The sequence below is a fragment of the Manihot esculenta genome, chromosome 2 (genome assembly GCF_001659605.2).
Source record: "Manihot esculenta cultivar AM560-2 chromosome 2, M.esculenta_v8, whole genome shotgun sequence".
In the NCBI taxonomy this organism is placed as follows: Eukaryota; Viridiplantae; Streptophyta; class Magnoliopsida; order Malpighiales; family Euphorbiaceae; genus Manihot; species Manihot esculenta.
Window position 1 is genome coordinate 3,737,755 of NC_035162.2, and position 20,271 is coordinate 3,758,025.

Sequence of the window (20,271 nt, forward strand, 5' to 3'; positions counted from 1 at the left end):
GGGTGGGACTGCTTTTTAGTTGTTTGGGTCATTTGGGCCTCCATCTCTGATTTTATTTCAGTTGGGTTTTGCCTGAACAATCAAAATCACTTGTTCAGTTACAGCCCATTGCATGTTTGGAGGGTCTCGAACCTCCAAAATCAAGATTTTCCAGTTCAGGCCGAGTAAATATTATATTCCATATTCAATTTTTCTTAGAATAATTTTCCAGAAAACAGGTTGATTTTTGCATGCCAAAACAAAAACTAACAAAAGCTTTTATCAAAGAAAAGAGAACTTAACATGTGTAGCATCTCTCAAAACAGGAAACACCCAAAAGCCAGGTCCCATCAAAAACTCTCAGAAGCATCGCTTGCAGGCTTTCCCGTTAGCAAACAATTCAGAAATAGCCAGCACAGAAAAATACCATGAGTTGTCCGAGGTTTGATCCCACCACCTATATAAAGAAGCACCAAAGCTTGAAAATTCAAGCCACTTCCAAAGTCCTTCTATATCCATAAGAATTAAAATGGAAAAATTCTGCAGCTGCATATCTATTTCCTTGATCCTTGTACTTGGAAATGCAATTCATGCCAGTGCAGGAGATCCTGATATCCTGAAAGATTTCTCGGTGCCTCCAAGCCTTGATCCCAGCACCATAACAAGGCAATACTTCACTTTCACAGGCTTCAGATCCCTCAGGAAAGCTAACTTAACTGGAAAAACAACAGCCCTGGTGACGAAAGCAACTCTGAAAGAATTCCCTGCCCTGGAAGGCCAAAGCGTATCCGTTTCTGCGATAATGTACCCTCCTTCAGGAATGAACCTTCCACATGTTCATCCCAGAGCCTCTGAGCTCCTAATAGTGCTCTTAGGGAGTTTAGAAGTTGGGTTCGTCGATACCACCAACAGGCTCTTTACACAAACTCTTCAGGCTCCTGACATGTTTATCTTCCCAAAAGGACTGGTTCATTTTCAAGTGAACACCAAAACTGATTCTCCTTCTATTGCTCTTGGGATATTTGGGAGTGCAAGTGCTGGGACTGTCTCATTGCCTAGTACTGTATTTGGAAGTGGAATAAGCGCAGAGATACTTGCCAAGGCCTTCAAAACAGATGAGGAGACCATCTCCAAGCTAATACAAGCAAATAAGTAAGTAGCATCCCAATGGTGAAGGAGGTCCTTTTCTTGCAGGCTCTGTGGGAGTAGCATCCTAAAGCATTGGATTTCTATTACAAAAGTAGATTTAGTTGATTTTCAGGCCAATCTGTTCCGAGTAATAAGCAAATAATGTTTATTATGTACTGCTGTTTAATCTTCACATCGAGCTTTGGGAATAATGGTATTCATAAATTTCGTAACTAGCTAGTATCCCATTTCCTGCTTTTAATTTTCTTCGACATCAGTTGGAACCGCGAAATGTTGCATACGAGGATGTCTTAGTTTGAAATCCCACGAATGGGGTAAAAAGGAGATAATTACTTCATTTTATAATTTTCAACCATTACTACTTTTACAAGTGGGTAAATTCGACGGAGGGATTACTGTCTTTTAGCTAGCTAGTTTTCGCATCTTATGGGAAGTTTGAAGGTAGAACGATAATGTAATTCTAAATTAAATGTCAATCCACTAATACTTAAATATATAGATAAAATATAACTCAAAAATTAAAAAAAATATAAAAATAATTGGTTGAGAAAATTTAACATTTACGTGTAGAAAAATAAAAATAATGATCTGTTGACTAAACGATAGAATATGAATAATGATCTATTGATTAATTAATTTATGACTAAACAATCTAATAATAATTGATTGATGGTCAAACCACTTGACGAACTAATGATCTAGTGACTATGATCCAATGTCATTTAATAATTAGACTAACGATTTCACGATCTGTTAATTGATGTAAGCCTTAATGATCGACTTAACGATTTGATTAATTGAATATTATTTTATTAATGAAGTTTATTTGAATTAAATTAATTTAATCTGAATTCTTTAAAAACTTTTGTATTATTTTCTTTTCTCGTTCGAATAAAAAGACTCCTACATTATTTTGATAATGTGCAGCAGCTTGCAAGTTGCAATCTTCGTTTCGAATAAAAAATTGTTGCATTTGTGAAGTAAGAGGACGAGCTTGCTATTTGCATTTCCTTGTTAAGAAAAATAATATTCTGTAAAGACGAGCTTGCTATTTGCATTTTCTTGTTAAGAAAAATAATATTCTGTAAAGACGACGTTATAAATAAGGTTTTTTAGCATTGCATTTATCATCATTGAGGCTGTCTTCGCTGAAGCTACAGATTACAAAAAAAGGTATATTACAAATCCGCTAAAGGATCGGGGCTTTGAACCCGACGTGAATCGAACACGCAACCTTCTGATCTGGAGTCAGACGCGCTACCATTGCGCCACGGATCCTTGGTGTTCATCTTCTCACCTGGTTAATATTGTTAGAGTAATGATTGCGTTAAATTTTCATTATTTTTGGGAATAATTATTCTTTGTTTAACGCTTTTTCGAGCGAACGGCTGTGATTTAATTTATAATAATAAGAATGTTGTGGTTTCTGAGTTTTTTTTTTTTTTTAAATTGTTGAAATGTTACAATTTAATTTTTTTAATATTTAGTAAAATTTATAAGTTTTAATTTAGTAGATTGAAGTTTTATTTTATCATTAAAGTAGTTTTTTATATTTTTTAATTACAATTTATCCTTATATTTTGACAAATGAATCTCTAAATATTGAAATTGTTTTTACATAAATTATTATATTTATAAAAAAAATAAATTAATGATGGCAGAAAATTACAAAGGAACTGAAGATTTTTTAGTTTAAATTTGGATATATTGTATCCATATTCTTAATTTAATTTTTATTTTTTGAAATATAAAATAATGAAATTTAATAACTATAGGAGATTTATTTGAAAAATTATAAAAAAAAATATTTTTATAAAAAAATGTATTATTTAAAATCAATTTACAAAAGTATTGAGATAAATTGTGCATCTTATTAATAGAAGGACAATATTCAGAAGCAAGCAACAAAAAGCTAGGAGCTATGAAAGGTCTTCAATTCTTTAGCAACTGATTGAAGCGGCAAGGTTGTGTTAGGAGGATTAGAACTGCTTGATAGCATATTGCTGCTAAGGTGGCGAGACTTTCTCAGGGAACGTTTACCGAAAAGTATGCTTATCGGTTGGCCAAGACCTTAAAACTAAATTTTAAAAAAATATGATGTCAATTATAAGTTTTATTTAATTTTAAAAATTAAGACATAATTCATTTTAATTGAAGATCAAATATTATATCTGTACTTAACCATTTATTAATAATATTAAAAAAAAAACAATTTGATAATTACGTGAAATCATAATAATCTTTTTATTATACATTAAATTGTAGAACTTTATTTAAAAAGAAAAATCAAACCACATAATAAGTCTTTTTATAATTTGTATTTTATTTTTAATGTAAATTATATATCACTGAATTATTGTATACATTAAATTTCTTAATTAATTCAATATTATGAATTAATTATTTATTTTTGTCCTTTTAATTTGATGCGAGATTTCCAACTCTCTGCAAGTGGCCCGAAAACCTCGACCATAATCTTCTTCTGACAGAACAAAATTGAATGCCCGAGCTTGATCAGAATCTTTTGTTCCATAACTCGCTGTTAAAGATTCAAACCCAAAGCCGCCTTAAGCACACGTGCGGGCGTGAGTGTGTAAGAGAGAGGAGACAAAGCAGCAAACTAACAAGTTGTGGATAAGAGTCCAAGGGGCCTCGCACTTTGAAACAAAAAACATATGTACCAGTACAATGTATTCTACATTAATTTATTAAAAGCTCAAACAACCAAAACTTACTATATTCCTTAATAACTTAACAACAAAGACAAAAGTCGAGCATCTTATGCCACAGAACCACCAACATTGTGGCCGATAAGGATGCCATCGCCAGACCTTAACCTTTTCCTCCGCAGCCTCTCTGATATAGCAAATGCCAGCTCCAGGGACTGTGATGCATTCAACCTGGGGTCACAATGTGTATGGTAACGAGAATTTAAGTCATCAAAAGTCACAGTCTTTGACCCTCCAACACACTCTGTTACATTCTGCCCTGTCATCTCCAGATGGACTCCTCCAGGGTAGCTGCCTTCTTGATCATGCACATCAAAGAATGCCCTAAGCTCAGCCTGAGACAAGTTGAGCTAATTTCTGTTAATGTTCCCCTAGATGAGCAACTCACAGAAATGATTAATTTGAAGTTCGAAGGAATGTAGTTTCACAATTTTTCTTACCCTTATTGCATCAAATGATCGTGTCTTAAGACCGCAGGGAGCCTTAATAGTATTGCCATGCATAGGATCACTGACCCAGGTGACTATAAGCCCGGCCTGGCGTATAGCTCTAATGAGATAGGGCAGTTTTATCCGGAGGTTATCTGCTCCCATTCTGACAATTATTGTCAACCTTCCAGGTCTGTTGTGAGGGTTAAGAATTTCACACAATTTCACAAGCTCCTTTGGATCCATCTTGTCACTCACCTGTGCAGCAGTTCACCACATAAACAATTAAAAATGTAAATTACCACAAGAAGTGTTGGTGGTGATATGTTTGTCAAATCTTTTGAGATTTAACTGAATGAAAACAATTGAGACACTGACTTTAACATTTCAATCCACACAACTCTCATTTTATTGAAGAATTTCACCCCAAAAAATATGTGCCAAATGCTTCAGAGTACTCATGATTCTATTCCAGTCGCAGCAACAATTTAAAGGCCAAATAAGGCAAATTATCCTTATTTATTTCAAGGCAAACAAGAACCCATGTGAGTTAAAAGTGCTATTAACATTATGACTTTGAGTAAAATTTTGACATTAAAATTATCCCCCTCTTTTAGCAATGAAATTCAGCATAAAATTTCCATATAATATTTTTCAGCAAGATTCTAGCATCATGTATGGGTTTAGGCTTTCGGATTCTACAGACTGTAATTGCTACTTACCTTGATGCCAAGAGGGTTTGAAACACCTCGGAGGAATTCAACATGAGCCCCATCCAACTGCCGAGTCCTCTCACCTACCCAAAGCATGTGAGCAGAACAGTCATAAAAGAGGCCGGTTGTTGAGTCCTCTCTGGTCAAGGCCTGCTCATATGGCAAGTGAAGGCACTCATGAGATGTCCAAAATTCAGTTGTGTTCATCTGAGGATGATCGACAGTAAGACCAGCAGCAGCCATGAACCCCAGAGCCTCATCTACTCTCCGTGCGAGTTCCATGTACCTGGCTTGGAGCAAAAGATATTTAAAAATATAAAATAAAAGCTACTGTAAATCATACCGATACACCTAAAAGCAATTTTATCCTTATTGATTGACTAATATGATGCCAGTAAAGTAAAGACCAAATGTACAAATTATATAGCAGAAAACATTTGGGCCCTCATAATGGATAATAGGAAATCCTTTATTTGGATACATATTACTTATCATTAATGGCTCAAAATGTGAACCAGATAGCAGAAATACCATACAGACCGATTTATGGCAGCAGTATATCACACTTCAGGGGTGACTATGCAAGACCTACAATTCGAAAGTTGGTTCTAGAGTTTAAAGTTGATGAAAAATCTTAAATATATAAGAACATATAAATCCAGCACACACCTGTCTCCTTGCTCGCTATGCAGTACGAAGTCAAGATTCCATTGTGAAACTCTTTGCATGGCAGCATATCCACCTGTAGCAAATGCCCTAAGGAGATTCAAGGTGCCAACAGATTGCAGGTATGCTCTAATCAACCTTTGAGGATCAGGCATTCTAGATTTCTCATCAAAGGCATCAGCATTAATATTGTCTCCTCGATAACTTGGGAGTTTCACACCATCTTTTATCTCAAATGGCTCTGACCTTGGTTTTGCAAATTGGCCTGCCATCCTTCCTACCTATCATGTAGTTAATCAAAATAAATGAAGTTTCATACTCAATTTCTTTGTAAGAAACCGCACCAATTCAGAACATAAGGCTCCAAGTAAATTATGTAGATGTTGTGAATGCTCCACATCAGTAGAGTGAAGCATTTTAATAAGGATTCACTACAATTCAGAAGCTAAAATCTAAAAAGCATAAGCTATTAGCATGATTAAATTATGGAAGCAACAAAGCAATTTGGGTACTACATTCAGAACAGATACAAGTATATCATTGCAAATACAACTTACAGTAGCTGTGAAAAAAGTGCAGTACAAGTTCTTTCCTATTAAGGCTAATCCCAGAGCAGTTAGGAGAGGGTCAGGAAAGTGAAATTAAGGAAGGACGCCATGTGATCAAATTGCTGAAAGAGGCAACTGAAGTTTGTACATTGAAAATAATTTTACTTCGTGGAGTAAACAGTTGAAGAGTTCCTATAATTTCACATTAAAGCACACTATTTGGAACAATCCCAAAAATAAGCAAATTAAGAGTTTAAATGAATCTAAAATTTTTGGATGTTGATGAAAATTATTTTAGTTCGTAATGTAAGCATTCAGTACAATTCCAATATTTCGCGCTCAGGAAACATTGGAGATAAAATTTGGACAAAGTGAGAAGTCCTATAGAAAAGCGCACTCAGTACTCGCTAGTTTTGCACCTGATGCTCATATTTCCTGTACAAGTTCGTATATCTTCACAGCCGAACCCATCCATATGAAGATAACTAAAAAAAATTAAAGAAAGAAAATAAACACCTAATAAAAGATTTAACTTCAAAATTAAACCAATGCATAAACATCCATCGTGAATAACATCTTGAAAAAGTACTATTTAATCTCTATGCTAAGGTATATAGAAATTCGCTCTTTATTCCTTTAATTTTAAAAAAATACACTAACCTAAGTCTACTAAATTAATCTATTTCTTAATTTTTTTATTAAATATTTTATTATCTAATCATTATAGTTTTAAAAAATTTATTAGTTATTTCTAGTATTTATTAAAAGTTTATTAATTAGATACTTTCACTTTTTTCCAATTTTTAATTTTGAAAATTTTTAATTTTTATTCAAAATTAAAGCAAAAAATTAAATGGTAGATTTTTTAAAATACAATCCGGTGAGTTTCTCCATAATTTACCCTAACATCTTTTAATACCATTTAATCTCACACAGAAACCAAACACAAACACAAATCGACATGAGCACAATGAGCGTTTGCTTTTGTTGAATTGCAATAAAAATTCAGATCTAAAATTATAAATATTTCGAAAATTGGATTTAACATAACCCGGAACCAAACTCGAAAGGGGTTCCCGAAAGACAATCCAATCCTCGAAAATCCATTTGCACTCACATTCAACCACACCAACAAGCACACATGTATATATTATGTAAAACGTTCGGACCTTGATGATAGGCATTTGGGCACCGAAAGTGAGAACAACACCCATCTGTAGCAAAACCCGGAAGGTATCACGAATATTATTGGCATTGAACTCTTTGAAACTCTCCGCACAATCTCCACCCTGGAGTAGGAAGGCATTTCCTACGGCTGCACTGGCTAATCTTTCCTCGAGCCTCCTCGCCTCTCCTGCAAAAACAATTGGCGGGAAGGTGCTGATGGTGTGAAGCACCGATTCCAATTCTCCCAGATCAGGGTATTCCGGGAGCTGGTGAGCCGGTTTTGATTTCCAGCTGTCCAAGGACCAGTTGGAAGAAACTACGTTGGACGATGAAGTAGAGACTGAGGCAACGATTGCAGGTCTGGGTTTTTTTATGGTGGTGGGGGTCACATGGAGGGGGAAGGTTTGAGGCTTGAGAGAATATGAGGTAGCGGCCGTCGTATGGGAGATCGGGGTCTTAGCGCAGGTGAGATTGGAGGCAGCAGAGAGAGCCATTTCTGCGTGAGAATTGAGCAACGGAAGGATGGATGAGGATACCCGATTTTTTTCTTTTTTTTTTTAATGTGCGACTGATTATTAAAAAATGAAAAATATTTAAAAGATATTTAACGATTGTTTTTTTGTACGAGTTAAGGAAAGATTTTTAATGAGTTGAAAAATAATTAATGAGTAAAGTAGAAAAATCTCTGCAATTGGCAGGCGTTGTCTATTTGGATATGCGTCGACCATCGTTGCGGATAAAACGACATCGTTTTAAAAGGTCGTTTTATTTCCGACAGCATTCGCGGGGAAAATTTTCAGTAGCGGGAGTACTCTATCCGGCAATTTTACGCGTATCTTTTTAAATTTTATTTTATTCATAATTACTTATGCTTTAAAAAATTAATAAATGTTTTTTTTTTAATTTTACAGTTATTTTTACTAAATATAATTATTATTTTCAAAATTTCTTAAAACCTACCTCTTTAGACCATTTACTCTTATTCCCTCCCGTGGAATGTTTTGTAATAAAAAATCTCTCTTACAAATATGACAAAAATAAACTATATTTTTTATAAACATAAACCAAAGTGGAATTTATAATATATATATATATATATAATTGATAATTTAAATAAATATGAAGAACTAAATTATTCTAGTCTATCAATTACATTATTTCTTTAATATCATTATCATAATTTTTGTTAAAATCTTTTAATTTAATTTATTTATATAAAAAATTTCCAAAAAAATTATTTATAAAGAAAAATATATATTTTTTAATCAGAATAAACTTTATCAGAGGTAGCAAGGCCTAAAAGCCTTAATACACAGGGAGAATCAACCTATAACTCAAGATTTTAAGGCCCAATAGTACATAATACATAAATACATAAAATCTCTCTAAAAATTACATACCTTTCTTTATTTTTATAAAATAAAATGCATAATTTTCCTGTTATATTTTTTTTATAAAAAATTATTTTATCTCATCATCTTTAATTTTATCGTATTTTTTTAATTTTTAAATAATAAAATAATTTCATTTTTATAATTGACCAGTAATATTCATTATACACACAATATAAATTATTTTATTTATCTAATGAAAAAAATAAAAAAATAAATTTTATATTTAATGTTTTAAAATTTAAAAAATAGGATTTTATATTGTGTAAGTTTAGTTTGGAAGAAGCAATTCTCTCCCCTTTTATTTTTTTTTTCTTCTAGTGATGCATAATTGCCCTTATTATTGTGCCATTTTTTACTGGCATTTAAATCCGTATGTACAGATGTACCAGCATACCCCTCCCTGTCAGACGACCATTTAATTCTTTCGGAACCCGTACTGATAGGACTGTGAGGTGATTGGGTATATTCTCTTACATATCACTAGATTAGGCTATTCTCAAGTGGACTTGTGAGCCTGATCAATTCGGTCAGACTCACATTACCGAATTGGGTCATGCAATGTTAGACTAGTCTCTATCTAGGGTTCGGCATCGCCCTATGATATAAGAAACTGATACCAATTGAAACTGATCTAAATAACTTTTGGACTCATTTTTCAGTCCAAAATGGTTAACCCAAATTATTCGATAGTCTTGTGCTAATTATTATATACAATTCGGATTTGCTATATTCTGTCGATGTGAGATAGAATTCCAAGCAAACAGCTGATTTTTACGCTCTCCCCTACTAAATTTGCGATATCCTTGTTATAACTGAATTAAATACAATTGTTAAATCAAGACCGAATCCTTGGTATTATGGTTCGCTAATATCTCGGACGGCTCCACCTTATCTCATATGGATAGCCCTTTCTTTACAAGTCCACTAACTCTGCATAATTTGTTTGATCAAACGGTTAGAGCAGAATTCACCATCCTTTTAATATTTTTTATTTATTAATTGAATTATTATATATAAAAAGTTTATCCAAAAGATAGAGGTTTGAATAGTAACTCATCATTTACGCAGATAATTATGTTTAAATTATTTTTGTATTAAAAGAAGGTTGCTTTCAAAGAGATAATCTCAAGCTTTTCTTCTTCTTTTTTTAATGTGAAAGATCATATTAATAGACGAGTGCAATCCACAAGTGACAGTAATAACTTACTGTGCAAGCAAGCTCGCTCAAAACTTAAGTTAGTTAATAAATCTCAATATACAAACAAGTGATATTAGAAAAATTAAGTTAAAAAGGAGATCATTCTAAAAAGAATTTAAGGCATTAATAATAAATGAGGATATTGCCAAGGGCACTTCTGGGTTTTAAAACTTTGGTGAGGATTTTGTAAACTTATGTTGAGAAGGATATATGAGGACTAAAATGAAATTTAAAAATAGTATATGGGTAGTATCAAGACATATATAAAAGAAGGGGGGCAATATTTGGGGAGTATCAACTAAATTTGGACTACCCATTTGGGTTTTGACCAAATGAGGTTCACATAATTATTAATGCTTCTTAGCTTTGCCTTCCAAGTAGCAGACACGGTTAGCAAACTTAAGCAACTACCAAATATAGTTTTAGCACCATCATAGGCATGCATGCATGCATGCATCCACTTCAATTAAAATGGTTGGGCCTCACAAAATCATTGAAACCTTGAGTTGGAAAAAATGTGGCATCTCGAACCAAGTTGGCAAAATTTTTGAAAATGAGGACTTCCACATTTCAATGTTCTTAAATCAAAGTGATTGACCTATGCATTCACTTATCTTCTTAATGGCAAGAACGCATCACGTATGTAGAATTTTTCTATGGCTGAGGTTCACCCAGGGAAAATTATAGATAGTGTTAGAAAAAGCAAGGCAACGAATTTTTTTTTTTTTTCTCTCTTTTTGGTGTGACTGAAATTGAAGAAAAAAAATGATAGTGTTGGTAAAATTATAATAAAATATAAATATAAATATAAATATTAAAATTAAAAAAATATTGATGACATTTATAAGACTGACGCATGGATATCTCGTTCCTTTTGAGAAGATTCAAATCCTCATTGATAAATAAAAGTCTGTATATTGATATAGCAGACCTTCTTAATTGATTTATCTCTTCCAAAATATAAGAGCTCAAAATTTTCATAAAGTGATTCAAATCAACTCTCAGCTAGTGGATGAATCCAAAGCTCCATTCAAGAAATATATTTTTTTATTATAAATTCTTTTAATTTTTTTTTTTATTATTTAAAAACTGCTATGAAAGATGGACAAGCCACATATTTATATAAAAACCTTTAATTCTTAATTTAAATTAAGTTACATTTAATGAAATAAATAAATTAATTAAGATTAATAAATGCAATAAATGTTAAAATGTTACAGCAAAATGCAATAAATATTAAAATGTTACAAGATAGAAACTCATTACGATAAATAAATTTAAAATCTATTTATATTCAGCAATGAATTTAAATATGTTGAAACTTTTATTATATTGTTGCAGTGAATCCGCATGTTACATCTCTTGATCTAATATATACATATCAAGCTTTTGTTATTTTATAAATCATTGAAATAATCCCTTAAATAGGAATTATAGGATTATTGCATGGGATAAGAAACAAACGATTGAGAAAAAAAAAACAGAGGTATTCACTTTATAATGAAAACTTTGGAGATTTAAATTTTTAATTATTTTTTTTTATATAATAAACACGCCTTCACCCCAGCCCATAGAGAGTGATTCCAGGAAAGGGCAGAGCTGCTAACCTTAGCATCAGCAGGAGATAGAGAAGGGCGATTGACCAATAGCCCTTGCGAGCAACGATGAAAACCATCAATTAGGTGAAGGCCCTACTTTCCTATACTAATTATAATTAATAAACCTTTTGGGCAATCTCTACAAACTCCAATAATAAGCACTCTAACAGGTCACTTGTTAATTATGTGGCAAAGAGAATGGAATAGAAGTAGAAAAAGAATGGAATTAGAAAGGGCATTTTTGGATTAAATCAAAGGAAACCAAAATTGATATTTTTTTCTCAGAGGGAATTTATAGAGAATCTTATAAATCTAATTAATTAAGCCTAATTTGTTTTGTTGGAAGTTGGTCCAGACAGCCTCCCATAATAGTAGTCCACAAAAAACAATTCAACCAAAGATTATTATACTAGGGAAATAAAACAAGCATGATATTGGAAGCTTGGTTTGTCTTCTTTTGTTTGATTTGTTTGAAGATGTAAGGAAGAGTTTTCCATGAAAACAATTTGGTTCATAAATCACAAAATACTGCTAATTTTGTAGTCTCTTTTAGATCCTTAAATTGGATTTCAACAGCTCCTTATAAGGGTCAGCAAAAGCAAGAGACCTCCATTCAAAACTGCCGTCTCCATGGCATCCTTGGTAGCAGTTTCTAAGAGACTGCTTAGTTTATCTTAGCTAAAGTTTCTCACCAACTCATCTTGATTTTCGCATAAACACACTCTCCATTACAACTTCCCTCAAACGTCGGCCTAAGCTTCGGGGGGAGACTCCTCCTCACGAAGCAGATATTTGGGTTTTCATTAAGAGAAACTGTACTGTGAACTCACTCTCTTCAGAGTGTCCTCTTCAGTATCTGCTTCACAGCTTGTGGTCTTCTGCTGTTTACATTAATTAGTCTTTGAGATTATCATTGATGGGTTTGGTTTATTTTCCCCAGCAGCTTCTAGTTTTTTGAGAATAAACTGCACTTGGAGTTTCATCATTTCTGGTTTCTGAACACAAGAACACCTGCTTCTAAGTTCACTTCATATAAGTTTCAAGTGAACCTTCCCCACTTCAACTTTCTCTAGATTAACATTTTAAGGAGATTCAAGGAAAGGCAAAGAGAGAATGAAGAGGATCATGGAAGAAAAGAATGATGTTGATAAGATTGAGGATGCGATGTTGCCTGGATTTCGGTTTCATCCAACAGATGAGGAACTAGTTGGTTTTTACCTGAAGAGAAAGATACAACAGCAACCTCTGCCTATTGAATTGATTAAGCAAGTGGATATCTACAAATATGATCCCTGGGATCTTCCAAGTAAGATAGTTTATCTCTGCTGTAGGATTTACTGCATCTTCTTGCTTCAATAGTGCTACCTTTCACAGTTTTGTGGGTTCCCAATTTCCATGTATGAACAAGTTTTTCTTTCCTTCTAGTTGTTTACTTTTAGTCGTCCTTAAGTGATCATTTTCATGATCAGGAAGCATATAAAAGTTCAGCATCTGTTCTTTAACTTCCATTAAATTCATTCAGCTAAACCTTTACATGATAACCTTCTAAAGCCCTATTCCAATGTTCAACTACTTTTTCTATTAATGTTTCTGTCATTCTTAGCATACAGTTCCTTCCTTATAAGCAGTAATTGACTGTCTTCTTTTCATGCAAGAAGAGCTGGCGACTACAGGGGAAAAAGAGTGGTATTTCTACTGTCCAAGAGATCGTAAATACAGGAACAGTGCAAGGCCAAATCGAGTCACAGGAGCTGGGTTTTGGAAGGCAACTGGAACAGATCGTCCTATTTACTCCTCTGATGGAACCAAGTGCATAGGTTTAAAGAAGTCCCTGGTTTTCTACAGAGGTAGAGCTGCCAAAGGGATCAAGACTGACTGGATGATGCATGAGTTTCGACTACCTACTCTTGCAGAACCATCACCTCCAAAGAAGCTCCTAGACAAAAGCCTTCCTCCAAACGTATTGATTCTACATTCCAAGCCTCATCATCTCAAATTATTGTCCACATTTTTTGCGTATGGATATCATATTTACTAATATCTTTAAATTTTTTCCTTGGACAACAGGATGCATGGGCTATATGTAGGATATTCAAGAAAGCCAACTCTATGGCACAAAGAGCTCTTAATATCTCCTGGGTCTCCCAACTATCAGATACTGCAGCATCTGATATACTTAATCAAGGACCACAAAGCACTCAGTTCATTTCAGAGAACATTTCTTGCACCACTGAAATTGGATCAGTTTTCCAAATGTGCTCTAATGATTTACAACAAGCCTCTTCTGCAAACTTTTCTGCTTTAGATATATCCTCCTACAAACCCATTACAACCACTGTTGACAAGCCATCTCTATTTCCTGTTTCAAATGGAGACCTACCCAACAACTTCATGTTTTCACCAATTGAAATGCCAGCTCCTGCCAAGTGTACAATTGATGCTCCTATGCTAGTGAACCATGACTTGATGGTTGATGTAAACAAAGCTTCAGAAAGTATGGACTACGATGGGTCACAGCACCAGTTCAATGGTTTCTCAATCAGTCTGCACCAAGATACACAAGGTAGTGTGGGTGCAGAAGATGGTGAAACAGGCTTGAGGAAGAATCCTAGTGGATTTCATGATAATAGCCAGTGGGAGAATATGCAATCCATTGGATTCCCCTTCAGTTTACCCTCAAATATACCAGATGACTGGAAGTCAAATCTCCCATGGGATTCACCACCCTGTCCTAGTGAGATGTCCTCCAATTATTCTGCAAACAAATGCTATACTTAAATCCTATTAACTAGAGAGGAAATGGTATTTAGGTATAGCATATTGTTAGTATATCCTGCTCTGGGTGAATGGTTGGAGCTAGACTCTAAACATATCCTGCTTTGCTATGTTATTGTACAGTTTGATATATTCCAATTTTATGCACTGGGCTAAATGTTTTTCTTATTGATTCATTTCTTCAGCATTGTTTTCCTCTCTCTTTCTCCTTCCCTTAAATCTTTTATTGAGTTGAGTACTGCTAGCTATTACAGCCTATATGCTGCATTAAACTCCACTTAAAGAAACAAGAGTACAACTTGCTAAAATGATGTTAAAGATCATTAATTCATGCCTGGCAACTGTGAACTCATCATTTTTGACAAAGCAACTTACAAATCGGGAAAATAGCAGTACCCACAATCTTAGCTTGTTGCTTGTTGCTTATTGGTTGGTGCGACTCTCAACTGGAGCAAAAATCGATCCATGACCAATCCAATTCAACAAGCAAAGTATCATAATTGGTAACAATTAATAAATGGCAATAGGTAACAGTAATTCATCAGAAATTCAGAATTAAGTGCATGCACTACCAAGATGGAACAAGTAACCATAATATTTAAATAAATAAATAAATTTCATTGAGCAAGCGATTGTTATTGGAATGTCAAATTAGGAACAAAATCATGCAAATTACCATTTTTCTGGAAGAACGTCCATCAACGGAATTTAAAGTCAGTATTTGGCCTACAGGAAGTTCCAAAGAAGCGTGATTCTGAACTAAACATTCATTTCAACATCAACTCAGATCAGCAACTTCAGGAAGATGTAAGAAAATGTGCAAGTTCACAAATCAGAAATATTTTCTTGAAGACATGTGGAAGCCAGTTGGCGGTTCCCTTGTCATAAGTATGTTTTTGGATTCACTTCACATAAGCACAAATGATTCACATTATGTCCAGCACATTGCAAACTTGACGATCTCTGGTTTTTGCTTCAATGCTTCTCTACTCTCTATCCTCTAGCTCTTTATCGATACAGTTTAAGCCTTTTTGTGATTTATCACACTTTTAACTTTTTGTGTCGACCATGAATCCAGCGATGCAAGCGATTGCGGTCGATTATATCATGGATTTTGATCTTGATGCTTATTTTACTATATTGTTTTTCAGTAAGATATGACCACCAAAGTCAAGATGGCCGAGTTGGTCTAAGGCGCCAGTTTCAGGTACTGGTCCGAAAGGGCATGGGTTCGAATCCCATTCTTGACATTATATTTAAATTTTTCTTATTTCGGACGTCGAAGAGTTGCCTTTTATTTATTTTTTTCTTCCTTTGATAATACTAATAAGAAATCTAGTTGTAAATGATGATAGTAATAGCATATTTCTGAGCAATGAGAATGAGTTTGATGACAGGAAGGGCAATCTCTCTCTCTTTAGCTTTCTAGAGATCTTTGTTTTCTCTCTGTTCTTAGAAACTCGAGAAGCCAAATGTCCTTCCACCTCTAGCCTTACCTTCACCTCGCGGCTGTTAATCTGTTCCTCTTCATCTCGTGTGGATTCTACATATTTTTGTTGTAGAGTGAAGTTGTGTTGTAAATCATAGGCTTCTAGAGAGAGATTTTGCTTACTTCTTTTCATAAAATCTTGGAGAAGCCAAGCATGCTTCTCTCTCTGTCAGGCTTCCCCTGCCGTCGCCTTCACCTTCACCTTCCGGCTCTGGATCAGTTCCTCTCTACGTTGGATGGGTTGTAAGCTATATATAGTTGTGTTGCAAACAGTAGGCTTCCACAAAGAGGATGACATATACTCGATCTTGCATGTGGAGAGTGGCGTTGAAGTGTTGCTCCACCTGTGTTGAGTTTCTCTTTAGGGTGAGTAGGAGCTCTACCTTCCCGCGATCATTTGGTTTCTACTTTCTATAGCATGAATCCAGATTATGTGGCATCATTAGTTTCCAGCCTCAGTTTCTTGGCCCAGTGAAGCAGGGTCTTGTTGTTTAGAGCGAAAGGGTCTCTTCTGGCCGTTGTCAATTTGGCCTCTTTTAGACTTGCTTGTAGACATTTCAAGAGAATAGCATTGTGGTTGATCCCTATCCGAGTCGTATTGCGGATGGGTTGATGCTCATCCAGTTGTAGAGTTTCTTGTCTATGGGCTTTGGCTTGGTGGATAAAATTAGAGTTATTTTGTATTTGAACTTTATAAACTGTTATTAAGTGCAGGTTATTGTACGTAATTCTCTGCCAAATTGAATAAATTAAGTTTTACATACAACCATAAAGAAAAACCTACAGAAAAAGGAAGAAGGCGACACAGCATGATTTCTAAACAATTATTAGGCTTGGGAAAGTACAATCACAAGATATGCTTTATGGGTCAATTCCCTAGTAGAAGCCCCATGAACCACCAAAACTTCGCGAGTAAAATTGCTTAGAAACTCGTAAAAGATTCGGATAATGATCCTTCGGCATCTGAACTTATGAAACTAGTGAGCATCCCATGGATTAATTTCAAATCAAAATTTTACGTACTCAACTATGCAAAACAATGCCATTACCAAGAAAGGTGTAGCACGCTTTTAGAGTGCTGTGGATTTTGCGGATTGCGGATATCTTCAAAGACATGACCTAAGCGATTTTGTTGCAAGGTTTACACAAACATGTTACAAAAGCAAATTCAAAGCAGCATTAAAATTTTCAGTACATTAACACACGATGGGATATTCCAAGCGATCAAAAGCACAAATTATCACATAAAACAACTAGCTGGCAATCAGGTATCCAAACAAGATAAAATTAACAATCTCCAAATTCAAATTCCACATCTCATTCTCATCAATTGCCCCAAAATTTCTATGTAGCGTATCTTCTAACTTCCAGGATTTCGCTGTATCTGCCTCTCATTTTAGCTCCTTGACGCTTGCTTTTCCTTTGCCTTTTGAATCTTCAACACCTTCTTTACTATCTTTTGCTCTTCCACCAAGAAGGCTCGGATAATTCTGAAAAAATGTAGAAACTGATTAAACCATTTGTCATGTCTTGAAAACTAGAATTGAATCCAGCAATATTGAATCAAGTGATCTACCTTTCCCTGACAGCACTTCCAGACAATACGCCACCATAGGCACGATTGACAGTGCGCCGGTTCCTGGACAATCTAGATCTCTTGTACTCGGCAGGTCTCAGGTGAGGGATCTGAAGAAATAAAAATCAAAAGCACATTGTCAGGCTTTGCAAAGATTATATAAAGTTTATATTTTGTTGGTTGTGGATTGGTTAATCCACTCAAAAAGTGAAGGGGCAAAAGAAATCCTCAAATGAACACAAAATAATGAAAACAACAAAATATGCAAGGGGGGCCCACAGATTCCAAGACAATCCAAGGGACCAAATTCAACACTCTTCATAACATATCAACTAATAAAGTAAAAAAATATACACTAAGCAATCCAGAAAGAGTAGCAGCAAAATGATTCATCTAAAAAATCAAAATTCACTGTAGATTTTAGAAGTATAATGAAATATTGGCATGAGATAAAATTAACTGCAAGCACAACATATGATGAAAAGGTTCAGAGATAACAGTGTCCAAGTAGGCAAACTATATGCAGAACTCATCCCCTCACATTTTTAGTGATGAAAAAGTGTATCATTGTTCAATTCCCATATTTTTCTGTGAGACATCAACAAATGTAACAGTTGGAAATATTGAAACATAGAATCGTGAACCCATCAAAGATGGGTATAAACTGTTTAATTGTATCGACAATTTCAACCAAAACCATTCCCGTGAGGAAATGATAGAATATCCATTATATGAAAATCTTCAGTGAGCAATGGATATTCTACAATTTAAACCTCATTTGAGAGCATGTGTCTAAGCATTTATTATCAGAAATCCATCTTCAATGCATGTACTACAACAAAAAGAATTCCACTTCAGAAAAAAGACTGGTCCAATTATCCAGCTTTTAGGAATTGGAACCAAACAAACATGCAATCTCCAAATTCTGATTACCAGAATAAGATTATAATGTAGTGGTGGAACAGTTGATTAGAACATTACTCTTCGATGTGATCAAAACTAGACTATCCAATAGTAGGCTCATCACTTAAATCCTCAGAATGGTAATCTGATTACCTAAAGATCTCAAGTAGCATGGAACACGAGAAGTAATTCGACGAGCCCATAAGATGCCTCAAACAAGTAAAGGTAGAAGTAGTAAAGATGCAAAGATATCATGATACGCATTTCCCACTTTTGGAAGTCACAACATGCAATAGCTACAATAAGATATAAGCCCAAATGATGCCATTAATATTAGATAATCAAGATTCAGAACAATCTAGAAAAACAAGCCACAAACAATAATTAAAGAACTAGAAAGCATACCCCTTGAATTCGCTTGCCAGTGACAGGACACTTAGGCCCACTTGCTCTCTTCTTGGTGGTCTGATACACCAATTTTCCGCCTTCGTTGCAAAAACGACATTAACACAACCATTAAAGACAAAACAAAATCAACGGCATTTGAGTAGATAAGTTAATATCATGGAAGAATACCCGGGGTTTTAACGATGCGGTGCTGATTAGATTTGGTGGCATAGCTGTGCCTTTTCCTATAAGTGAGTCGCTGAACCATTTTCCCCCTTCTCTGATCTCCTCTTCAATCTCAGGTCTTCGTGAGCGAGCAAAAGAGGAGAAGAGAAGCCGAGACCAGAGGAACAACGAACGTATAACAAACTCTATAAATAGGGTTTTGTGTAGGTAAAACCCTAGATCTGAGGGCTGCTATTGTTAGGATTTTCTGATCTACGGTTAAGATTGCATGGAACGTGTTTCGTCAGGATAATTTTCAAAAACATAGAAAATTATTTAAATTAGAACTTTTTTTTCTTTTTTTCATTAGGTAATTATAATAGATTCCTTGAAATGTAACCAAAAATATTATTTAGTCTTTATTTTTTTAATAAAGATAATTTAATTTCTTCAGTTACCATTATACTAATAAAATAGTTATTTTATTAAATTCACATTTGTTTTATCATAAATTGAAAAAATAAACTAAAATTTGAAATAATAAATTATTACTAAACTACTAAAAGAGTGAAACATAAACAGCTAATTTATTATATCTAATAGTAAATTTTAGGGCTGTTTACATAAAAAGATTTAAACTAAATTTAAAATTTGAATTGAATGATTATATTTTAATAATGTAAATTATTTTATTATAATTATATATTATACAAGTAAATGTTATTAATATAAAAAAATTTAAAATTTTCTATTATTTTGTAATTTAATTTAAATATGTGTAATCTAACTTAAATCTCTAAATTTATTTTTTCTTTATTTTCATATGATTCTGTGAAAAAAATTACAATTTTAACTTATTTCTATTTACCATTAATTCTAACATAAATCAAAATAGATTTTATTATTGATTTTTATTTTTTAAATATTTTGTGAGATGTTTATCAAAATAAATTTTATTATATTTATTAAAAAATTATGTTAATATAATAAATTATAATTTTATTGTCTATATTTATGAAAAAATCATGTCAATATAATAAATTATAATTTTATTATCTATAATGCTATTAATTTTTTATTAGTGTTTAATAGTATAAGTAAGCATTTAAAGCATAATTATATATTTTGTTTAGGAGTAAATATAATTAAAACTCAAAAAAATTAAAATATATAATTAAAATTTAAAAAGAAATCTTATTATAATTTTTTTATCAAATAGATGAGAATGAAATATAATAATAGAATTTTAAAAATTTAATAGGGAAAGAGGATAAATTTAAAAATTTTGAGTTGAGTTATATTAATTTTAAAAATTTTGATTAAATAGTAAAATAGTTAAAAATTTTAAATTTTTTATATAATACTATTTATTTACGTAATATATAAATATTTTAAATAATCACATAA

At 33.4% G+C, this 20,271-nt stretch overlaps 4 protein-coding genes and 2 non-coding genes across 6 annotated transcripts; 3 read left to right on the forward strand and 3 right to left on the reverse strand.

The window, feature by feature from the left end:
• The first annotated feature begins 458 nt into the window (after positions 1-458).
• On the forward strand, positions 459-1,343 carry LOC110609685 (germin-like protein 9-3). Its single transcript, XM_021749451.2, has one exon. It carries the CDS (start codon positions 509-511, stop codon positions 1,133-1,135), a length of 627 nt encoding a protein of 208 aa, XP_021605143.1. The 5' UTR covers positions 459-508; the 3' UTR covers positions 1,136-1,343.
• Positions 1,344-2,334: 991 nt separating this feature from the next.
• TRNAW-CCA lies at positions 2,335-2,406 on the reverse strand. Its single transcript has one exon. It is a non-coding gene; the product is annotated as a tRNA-Trp (tRNA).
• A 1,353-nt stretch (positions 2,407-3,759) lies between these two features.
• LOC110609420 (phospho-2-dehydro-3-deoxyheptonate aldolase 2, chloroplastic) lies at positions 3,760-7,960 on the reverse strand. Its single transcript, XM_021748981.2, has 5 exons — positions 7,382-7,960; positions 5,668-5,945; positions 5,008-5,284; positions 4,298-4,543; positions 3,760-4,192 (listed from the first exon to the last, which is right to left on the reverse strand). Exons 1-5 carry the CDS (start codon positions 7,871-7,873, stop codon positions 3,908-3,910), a joined length of 1,578 nt encoding a protein of 525 aa, XP_021604673.1. The 5' UTR covers positions 7,874-7,960; the 3' UTR covers positions 3,760-3,907.
• Positions 7,961-12,126: 4,166 nt separating this feature from the next.
• LOC110608775 (protein FEZ) lies at positions 12,127-14,527 on the forward strand. Its single transcript, XM_021748066.2, has 3 exons — positions 12,127-12,875; positions 13,228-13,529; positions 13,637-14,527. The coding sequence occupies exons 1-3, from the start codon at positions 12,683-12,685 to the stop codon at positions 14,345-14,347; spliced, it is 1,206 nt and encodes a 401-aa protein (XP_021603758.1). The 5' UTR covers positions 12,127-12,682; the 3' UTR covers positions 14,348-14,527.
• A 986-nt stretch (positions 14,528-15,513) lies between these two features.
• Positions 15,514-15,594, forward strand: TRNAL-CAG. Its single transcript has one exon. It is a non-coding gene; the product is annotated as a tRNA-Leu (tRNA).
• Positions 15,595-16,987: 1,393 nt separating this feature from the next.
• On the reverse strand, positions 16,988-19,065 carry LOC110605277 (60S ribosomal protein L34). Its single transcript, XM_021743721.2, has 4 exons — positions 18,889-19,065; positions 18,718-18,797; positions 17,410-17,519; positions 16,988-17,323 (listed from the first exon to the last, which is right to left on the reverse strand). The coding sequence occupies exons 1-4, from the start codon at positions 18,965-18,967 to the stop codon at positions 17,230-17,232; spliced, it is 363 nt and encodes a 120-aa protein (XP_021599413.1). The 5' UTR covers positions 18,968-19,065; the 3' UTR covers positions 16,988-17,229.
• Between the last annotated feature and the right edge of the window lie 1,206 nt (positions 19,066-20,271).

Excerpts from the sequence above, each read along its gene's own strand:
- LOC110609685 (XM_021749451.2), top strand. The coding sequence starts at position 509 with ATGGAAAAATTCTGCAGCTGCATATCTATTTCCTTGATCCTTGTACTT.
- LOC110609420 (XM_021748981.2), bottom strand. The coding sequence starts at position 7,873 with ATGGCTCTCTCTGCTGCCTCCAATCTCACCTGCGCTAAGACCCCGATC. Across the intron at positions 5,946-7,381 it reads CCCAAATGCCTATCATCAAG|GTAGGAAGGATGGCAGGCCA; the intron begins GTCCGAACGTTT and ends ACTACATGATAG. Across the intron at positions 4,544-5,007 it reads CAAACCCTCTTGGCATCAAG|GTGAGTGACAAGATGGATCC; the intron begins GTAAGTAGCAAT and ends ACTGCTGCACAG.
- LOC110608775 (XM_021748066.2), top strand. The coding sequence starts at position 12,683 with ATGAAGAGGATCATGGAAGAAAAGAATGATGTTGATAAGATTGAGGAT. Across the intron at positions 12,876-13,227 it reads TGATCCCTGGGATCTTCCAA|AGCTGGCGACTACAGGGGAA; the intron begins GTAAGATAGTTT and ends TCATGCAAGAAG. Across the intron at positions 13,530-13,636 it reads ACAAAAGCCTTCCTCCAAAC|GATGCATGGGCTATATGTAG; the intron begins GTATTGATTCTA and ends CTTGGACAACAG.
- LOC110605277 (XM_021743721.2), bottom strand. The coding sequence starts at position 18,967 with ATGGTTCAGCGACTCACTTATAGGAAAAGGCACAGCTATGCCACCAAA. Across the intron at positions 18,798-18,888 it reads CCGCATCGTTAAAACCCCGG|GCGGAAAATTGGTGTATCAG; the intron begins GTATTCTTCCAT and ends TTTGCAACGAAG. Across the intron at positions 17,324-17,409 it reads GGAAGTGCTGTCAGGGAAAG|AATTATCCGAGCCTTCTTGG; the intron begins GTAGATCACTTG and ends ACATTTTTTCAG.